This window comes from Vulpes lagopus, chromosome 18, assembly GCF_018345385.1.
Source record: "Vulpes lagopus strain Blue_001 chromosome 18, ASM1834538v1, whole genome shotgun sequence".
Classification (NCBI taxonomy): Eukaryota; Metazoa; Chordata; class Mammalia; order Carnivora; family Canidae; genus Vulpes; species Vulpes lagopus.
The window spans coordinates 10,432,579-10,441,555 of record NC_054841.1 but is presented as its reverse complement, the minus strand read 5'-3'; the positions used below and the strand labels follow the sequence as shown (position 1 = coordinate 10,441,555).

The window sequence follows — 8,977 nt, the reverse complement described above, 5'->3', positions numbered from 1 at the left end:
GAAACATTAATGTTGAATCTGAGCCTTTCTTCGTGAGGTTCATGTCTACTTCTCACTTTCCCCCCAAACTCCGTGGCCACGCTTTAGTTTATTCCAGTCGCTAGGAGACGGCAAGCCGGAACCGGAAATGCCTTTCAGGACGGCTTCCGGGAGTGGCGCCATGGCTTCCAGGGAGGAGGTGCTCGCTCTGCAGGCAGAAGTTGCCCGGCGTGAGGAGGAGCTGAGTTCCTTGAAGCAGAGACTGGCGGCGGCTCTTTTGGCGGAGCAGGCGCCAGAGCGGCTGGTTCCGGTGTCACCCCTGCCGCCGAAGGCCGCTCTGTCTCGGGAGGAGATTTTGCGTTATAGCCGGCAGCTGGTGCTCCCGGAGCTGGGAGTGCACGGACAGCTGCGCCTGGCCGCCGCGTCGGTGCTCGTCGTGGGCTGCGGTGGGCTCGGCTGCCCGCTGGCGCAGTACCTGGCCGCGGCCGGCGTAGGCCGCCTTGGCCTTGTGGACTACGACGTAGTAGAAATGAGCAACTTGGCCCGGCAGGTGCTGCACGGCGAGGCGCTGGCCGGTCAGGCTAAGGCCTTTTCGGCCGCTGCCTCGCTGCGCCGCCTCAATTCCGCGGTAGAGTGCGTGCCCTATGCTCGAGCGCTGACGCCGGCCACGGCGCTAGACCTAGTCCGCCGCTATGACGTGGTGGCCGACTGTTCTGACAACGTGCCCACTCGCTATCTGGTCAATGACGCATGTGTGCTAGCCGGCCGGCCTCTCGTGTCCGCTAGCGCCCTGCGCTTCGAGGGCCAAATCACAGTGTACCACTACGACGGCGGCCCTTGCTATCGCTGCGTGTTCCCCCAGCCACCCCCAGCGGAGACTGTGACCAACTGCGCGGATGGCGGGGTGCTCGGTGTCGTAACTGGGGTCCTGGGCTGCCTGCAGGCGCTGGAAGTTTTGAAGATCGCAGCAGGTCTGGGTCCGTCTTACAGTCGCAGCCTGTTAATCTTTGATGCCCTCAGGGGCCAATTTCGCTGTATTCAGCTTCGGAGCCGCAGGCTTGACTGTGCGGCTTGCGGCGAGCGGCCCACTGTGACTGCCCTGCAGGACTACGAAGCCTTCTGCGGCTCCTCGGCCACCGATAAGTGCCGCTCCCTGCAGTTGCTGAGCCCAGAGGAGCGAGTTTCGGTCGCCGACTATAAGCGACTTCTGGACTCAGGCTCACCCCACCTGCTGCTGGACGTCAGACCTCAAGTGGAGGTGGACATCTGTCGTTTGCCTCATGCCCTGCACATTCCTTTGAAACACTTGGAGCGGAGGAACGCGGAGAGCCTGAAACTCTTAGGAGAAGCAATCCGGGAAGGGAAGCAGGGCGCACAGGCAGGGGCAGCTTTCCCAGTTTATGTGATTTGCAAACTGGGCAATGACTCCCAGAAAGCCGTGAAGATCCTGCAGTCTTTGACAGCAGTCCAGGAGTTAGAATCTTTAACAGTTCAGGATGTTGTGGGTGGCCTCATGGCCTGGGCTGCCAAAATCGATGGAACGTTTCCTCAGTACTGAAGTGGATGGTAGAGCCTGACCTGAGCAAGATGTGGATTGATTGCCCTGTGTTACCCAAAAGATACATTTGTTCGTATTTTTTTTCCAGGAATGCGTGGAAGAGAGACTGGGATTGTCCAATAACTGAATACATGGACTCCTTTTTATAAGGGGCTTTTTTGTTGTAATGTATTGGATGTTGTAGTTATTAATGGGTTTTAATACAGTTTCTGAGAAGTGGCTTGTGTTTTCAGCATTTGGAAGCTGTTTTGAACATGTGAATTTTAATGTTAAGTGACAGGATTTTGTGTTTGGACAGATCATTTCTCTGTTCTGCTTTTTTTCTCCACCTCTCCCAACAAAAAATACTTTTTTTTTTTTTTTTTTTAAAGATTTTGTTTATCCATGAAAGACAGAGAGGCAGAAGTAGGATTCCCATGGAGCAGGGAGCCTGATGTGGGACTCGATCCCAGCACCCTGGGATCACAACCTGAGTCAAAGGCAGACACTTAACCAATGAAGCCACCCAGGTGCCCCTCAAAAAATATGTTAAATCGTCTATTTTAATGCTTGGCAAGTTGTAGTAAACTTAGTCTTCCTGAATTGATCACAGATCATATACTTAAGGACAGTTTATTTACTAAGACACTGGGTCTTCTCTCTACTTCAAATGATAACATATATTCTACAGAAATGTCTAAAAATGTAAATTAGTTTAATTATATGGGAAAGGGTCATTCTATTGAATACTTCAAATTGATATCAAAGACATTTCTAGTAAGGTAAAGGAAACCACCTTAGCATTCTGTCAGTTTCTCATAAATTGCTGGCTTAAAAAAAATTTTTTTTCTTGCAGTGATTGTACTCTGTCTTACTGTGATTTGGCTTGCTTTGGAATCTTCAAGCCTGAGCCCCAACCTCCTGCTCTCCCTTGTCCTTTTTTCCTTATCCAGTTTGTTCTTTTACTTTCTTACTGGCCAAGGATGCCAAATACGGTATTGAATTAAAGTGGAATAGTGAGCATTTTTATCTCCTTCATGATCTCAGGTGAAAAACTTTGACTGTTTGACCAATATTACTTGTTACTTTACTGTAGCTACCCTTTATCATATTAAAGAAGTTTCCTTCTTTTTATAGTTTGGTAAGTTTTTGCTGAATTCATCAAGTCCTTTTTCTGCGTTATTTTGTCCTGTTTTTTTTCACTTGGGTTAATGCAGTGATTACCATCAATTAATATTGATTCTATTTATGGTGGCAAAACACACAGCTTTCACCCTCTCATTAACTTCCAAGTGTACAGTACGTACTGTCAACCACATGCACATGCTGTGTAACACATCCCAGAACCCCCTATCCTGCATGGCTGAAACGTTACACCACCAAACAGCTCCCCATCTCTCCCCTTCAGATTGCCTTTTCTATTTTGATTTAATCTATTTTATACCAGTATTTCATAATAGCACAAAATGTAGGTGTTTTTATGTTTACTTACTAAACAATATTTTCTTAAAATGACAGGTAGTCTGCCTAACCTCTATATACAAAATTAAAAGGAAAGATTTGGGGGGATCCCTGGATGGCTCAGCAGTGGAGCGCTTGTCTTCAGCCTGAGGCATGATCCTGGAGTCACACGTCGGGCTCCCTGCATGGAGCCTGCTCCTCCCTCTGTCTGTGTCTCTGTCTCTCTCTGTGTGTCTCTCATGAATAAATAAAATCTTAAAAAAAAAAAAAAAGATTTGGTCGGTATCTGTGGTAAGTTGAAGAATACATGCCTTGTCAAAAGGGTCTCCGCTCTCCAGCTGATTGTCGCATCCAGGTCTATATTCCTGAGAAATGACAGATATAAATGTGAAATCTTTTTTTTTTTTAAAGATTTTATTCATTCTTGAGAGACATAGAGAGGGACAGATAGAAGCAGAGGGAGAAGCAGGCTCCATGCAGGGAGCCTGACATGGGATTTGATCCCAGGTCTTCAGGATCACGCCCTGGGCTGGCGCTAAACCGCTGAGCCACGTGGGCTGCCCCAATGTGAAATCTTTGTATCTCTGGCTATAATTTTTTTTTAAGTTTAATAGCTTGTGGATCAGACAAAGCCCTTGCAGGTCAGATTTACTCATCAGTTTGCAACCTCTGATATAGACTCTTAACATAAAAGGATGGTATTATTTAACCATCAAATTAAAACTTAGGATAATCCTTACTTTTAACTGTGAAACATTGTAACCCATGGTTTTTTTTTTTTTTTGTAACCCATGTTTTGAATGGGTATGCCTCAATCTTTGTTGTAGGCTAATCTTTTTTTTTTTTTTAATTTTTATTTATTTATGATAGTCACACACACAGAGAGAGAGAGAGAGAGAGAGAGAGAGAGAGAGGCAGAGACACAGGCAGAGGGAGAAGCAGGCTCCATGCACCGGGAGCCCGACGTGGGATTCGATCCTGGGTCTCCAGGATCACGCCCTGGGCCAAAGGCAGGCGCCAAACCGCTGCGCCACCCAGGGATCCCTCTCAACCTTTGTTGTAAAGATGGAGCAGGTTTTTTGTGACTTTTTCCCAAGGAGTTGTGGAAATATATAACTGAGACCAGGAGAGCAGAGTAAAGATGGCTGGCCCGTGTCTCAGCTTCTTACTTCCAGGACAAAAGGTGTTTCTGCTAAATACCAAGAAACAAGAAAGTGGACAAACATGGGAACTATTGCTTGTTCTAAAGACTGACTTCCTAAACAATTCTGGTAGTTCCTGCAAACTTGGTTCTCTCTCTCTCTCTCTCTCTTTTTTTTTTTTTTTTTAAGATTTAATTTATTTATTCATGAGAGACACAGAAAGAGAGGCAGAGGGAGAAGCAGGCTTCATGCAGGGAGCCTGACGCGGGACTTAATCCCACGATTTTAGGATCATGCCCTGGGCAGAAGACAGATGCTCAACCGCTGAGCCACCCGGGCATCCCAAACTTGGTTCTTTATAGGACAGGTAACAACAGCAGGTGACTCTTGCTGCTTAAGTAGGAAAGGGGCTTATGAAAGTAAGATGAGGTGCTTCTGAGAATCTTGGGGACAGCCTTGAAGCTGTAGTTCCAGGAGTGATGCTCCAAACCATGCACAGATCTGACCTGAGAACACTTTCTTTGCTATGCTGCCCCATCTAGCTCTAGAGGAAACTGCTAGAATAGCCTCACTGCTCTTCCAGAGAGCCCAGCACTTTGGCCACTGCTCAGGGGACAGGAAGCAGAATCACTTGACATGGATTGCTCTTCTGAGTCAGTCTCCTGAGGTGCATCTGGTGGGGAGGGCCTAGTCCCACATGCCTCCGTCCCAGCTGCAAAAATGGCTGGGTATTTGAGTTCTGAGGTCTACAATGGGGACAAAATCTGGTGTCTTCTCAAATTAGTGAAAGATTTTTTCAAAAGTTGGGCTGTTGATAGGACTAGTGTCTGTTACAGGACCCAGATTTTTTTTTTTTAATTTTTTGAAGTTTTGTTTTCTCTGGATATCATGGCCAATTTTACATTCAGATGGGATTTTTAACTTGATTCCTCCCCTCCCGCCGCCCTTTTCATTTAACAAACATCGAGAGTGTACCAGTTACTATTCTAAACTCTGGGATAAAGATAAACAAGAGACTTCCCATTTTGGAATTTACAGGTAAATGGGGGGAGCCAAATCAACGAAGTAGCATTAAGAGTCATAAAAGACATGAAACTGGTGTATTGGGGGTGGTGAAGGAGGATCTATTTTGGGTAGATGAATTAGAGGAAAGCTCTTTGCAGAGGGTTTGACATGAAACCCAAAATGGTGATAAGGAGCCAGTTAGATTTGGGAGAACATCCCTGACTGGGAGAAAAACCAGTGGAAAGACCCTAAGGCAATTAAACTTATAATGTTCAAGATACTGAAGAGGCGAGTGGGTTGTGAACAGTTGAAAGTAGAACAAGGCGAGATTTATGGAGGTTGGGAACACATCAAGTAGGATGTAGACTAGAAGTTTGGTTTTTATTCCAAGCAAAATAACAGCTAACATTCATTGGGCACTTACTATATGATTTGGAATTTGAACACAGATGGTCTGGCTGAAGAGCCGTGTTGAAGGCAATATGCTACACTGACTCTCAGTGAGAACTTTGTACTTGTTTTACATGTTTTCACTTTTGAAAAACAATCCATGCCCTAAGAATCAGAATGGGAAGAGCTTGGATTTCAGACGCAGAAGAAACGTACTCTGACACACTTCTCTTGCAGACTTCTCTCTAGGGAAGGAAATCCTGAAGGTAATCCCTGGGAGCCCTCTGACACCAGCGTGTCACCTAGGTAATGTCCAGTTAATAATGAGCCACTTTAGTCAAGGAAATTGAGAAATAAGGCCTCAACGTGAGTCACAGCTGGTAAATAGAAGGGTTGCCAAGGAGGAGATCAAAAAGGGGCAGGAAGTCTCTTGAGACTGTTCCCATGAGGGAGGAGCAATTAATTTTTTTTCAAGGTTGTTTATCTTTAATTAGCTGCTCCTTCCCACAGCAGCAGAGGGGGTCCCTCAGAGCCTGAGGTCAGGTATGTAGCCCTGTTTACCCAGGAGAAAATTTCTTTGCTTTTATAGATTGTATCTTCTCAGGATCCCATATGTAACATGAGGTAGTCCTGTCCAGGTAAGAGTAAAATCTCACTTGAAATCATGCACCTGCCTTAAGATTCAGGATCATTCTGGAGTCAGTTTGGAATATTAGGGAAAAAATGGTGCAGGGGTGGGTAAAGTATTGTGCAAATCGTAAAAAAAGGTTCATCCATACCTTCGATGAGGATGTGAGAGAAAAGCTAATTAACCAGACCAGAATTGGGTGATAAATAGGGTTCCATATATTATGATGTGCTATGTTGTGATACTGGTTCTGGCTTTTAATCTCCAGCCCAATTACTCAGGATGTTTAAAAAAAAAAAAAAAAGCCAAAACAATGAATTTGAATTGTTCAGGTGTTCCATTCCTAACTCTTAATGCCATTTGTTGGACAGGCTGCTGAAGATAAGGAAAGAGTAAAGTCTTCTGTCTTAAAATTTCCCTTTTTGGTGGCACCTTGGTTTAAAAAAGTGCCAGAGTAGGGTGACATTGATGAAAGATATTTTGGGCATATTTAAAAATTAACAGTGTTTTCTTTACCCAATGCTTCTAGATAAAGGAGCCCAGAAATGAAGTAGGATTTAGCTGCCCAAAGTTCAGATGTGTTGAAACAGTAAAACTCCCAAGCAAGGCTTGCTTTATGTACGAACAAAGGGAAGTAGTATTTTACAATCTTGCCTTAATCATCCCCTGGGGGTAAACTCTGGCTTGTCTATCCAACAACCTCCCCACTCTCACTTTCCTCCTCACTGGCAGGGCTGAAACATCCTTTCTTAGCCTCTCTTGCAGTTTTTGAAAACAAAACAAACAAAAAACTGCCCTTCTAAACAATTTCTTCCATCAAATCCGTTCAAATCCGTTCACTTCTCACCATCTCCACGGCTGCCACTCTAGTCAAGCCATCTCTCCATCAAATGTGTAGCTTTTTAGGAACACACACACACCATCAACTGCACTGTTGAGTACCAAGAGTGCTATAGATCTTAGGTCCTAAGATAATAAAAGAGGTACCTTTGTACAGGGACCACAGCCTCAAATTTATGTTAACGTAAGTGTCCTTATTAGTAGTCTTGAGAGCTATAAAGGAAAATAGGACTTTGAGATCACAAGTTTCGTTTGACATAATGAACAATAAATATCAATTTTGCACAGAGCTTAAGGGATTTGTAAACTGCTAACTACAGTAAAAGTGGCCACCAAGGGAATGTGGTGGACTAGGAACACGAAGCGCATCTAAAGCCACAATACAGCTTTAGCCAACTTTGCCATGTGGGAATGTGGATTGGGTATTCCCAAATCTTTCTGTATTAAGGAAAAACCTGGACATTTGTAGATCTGAAATGTGATCCTTGGAATTTTCTGTGAAATCTTCTGATTTTAAAATGTTGACGGGGTGCCTGGTTGGTGCAGTCAGGTAAGCATCTGTCTCTTGGTCTCAGCTCAGGTCCTGATCTCAGGGTCGTGAGATCCAGCCCTACATTGGGTTCTGCACTTAGCATGGGGCCTGCTTGAAATTCTCTCTCCCTCTCCCTGCCCCTCCCACTTGTGCTCTCTGTCTCTCTCTAAAATAAATCTTAAAAAAAAAAAATGAAATGTTAAAGATGAATTTTAAAATTTCAAAACTGTTTAGCAGTTGAAACATACTTATAGGCTGGATAAAGCCTTTAGGTTTAAATAAAAACAAAACAAGACATGATTTGGGTCTTATTTAATTTGGTGGACACAGAGTTGAGTGTTGGGGGTAGCTTAAAGCAGTTTAACAATTGAACACCTGTATTTTGTGCTTTTCATTTATACCTGTATTTATTTATTTATTTATTTATTTATTTATTTATTTATTTATTTTTATACCGTATTTATAAGCTGATCACCTTAGGTTGTTAAAGTTTTGAAGGAAAGTATATTTCTTTCTTTGTTTTCATGCAATGTAAATTGAGTGTCGCATACGGTGGTTTAAGATTGATATTTTTCTTTTTTTTTTAAGATTTTATTTATTTATTCCTGAGAGACACACACAGAGAGAGAGAGGCAGAGACACAGGCAGAGGGAGAAGCAGGCTCCATGCAGGGAACCTGATATGGGACTCGATCCTGGGACTCCAGGATCACAACCTGGGCTGAAGGCAGGCGCTAAACCGCTGAGCCACCCAGGGATCCCAAGATTGATATTTTTCAAAGACTGAAAAGTTGGGGAGCTGACCAAGATGGCAGAGGAGCAGGAGACCTTAGTTTTGTCTGTTCTCAGGAATTCAGCTAGATATCTATGAAATCATCCTGAACACCTGCGAACTCAACCAGAGATTTTTTTTTTTAAGATTTTATTTACTTATTCATGAGAGACACACAGAGAGGCAGGGACACAGGCAGAGGGAGAAGCAGGCTCCCTGTGCAGGGAGCCTGATGTGGGAATGATCCCAGGACCCCGGGATCATGACCTGAGCCAAAGGCAGACACTCAACCACTGAACCACCCAGGTGCCTCTCAACTGGAGAGAGAAAAGAATAGCTGCAACTCTATAAATAGAAAAGTGACCACTTTCTGCAAGGTAGGAGGCATAGTGAAGTGAATCCGAGGTGATCTAAGAGAAGATAAACCACAGACAGGGAAGGGCACCAGAAAGTAGAGCAGCAGAGCACAAAATTGGAACTTTTAGAAATTTGCTCTGGTGAGGGACATCCCTGTCTGAAAGGTGCACAGGTGGCCAAGCAGGGGTGGAATTCCAGGTGGGACAGTGTGGTTTCAGGATCCGCAGGGGTCACAGGGAGACCGGGGGTGCCTAAGTGGGGCAGAGTTTCCAGGCATGGGAGTGGGGAAGTGGGCTGCAATCAGCGAGCCAAGCAGCAGGCTCTCAGTTGGGGGT

The 8,977-nt window shown here is 44.7% G+C and overlaps 1 protein-coding gene across 1 annotated transcript; it reads left to right on the top strand.

The window, feature by feature from the left end:
* The first annotated feature begins 127 nt into the window (after window positions 1-127).
* Window positions 128-2,646, top strand: MOCS3 (molybdenum cofactor synthesis 3). The gene has a single exon (XM_041733067.1). The coding sequence runs from the start codon at window positions 128-130 to the stop codon at window positions 1,535-1,537; it is 1,410 nt and encodes a 469-aa protein (XP_041589001.1). The 3' UTR covers window positions 1,538-2,646.
* Window positions 2,647-8,977: the final 6,331 nt, after the last annotated feature.

Excerpts from the sequence above, each read along its gene's own strand:
- MOCS3 (XM_041733067.1), top strand. The coding sequence starts at position 128 with ATGCCTTTCAGGACGGCTTCCGGGAGTGGCGCCATGGCTTCCAGGGAG.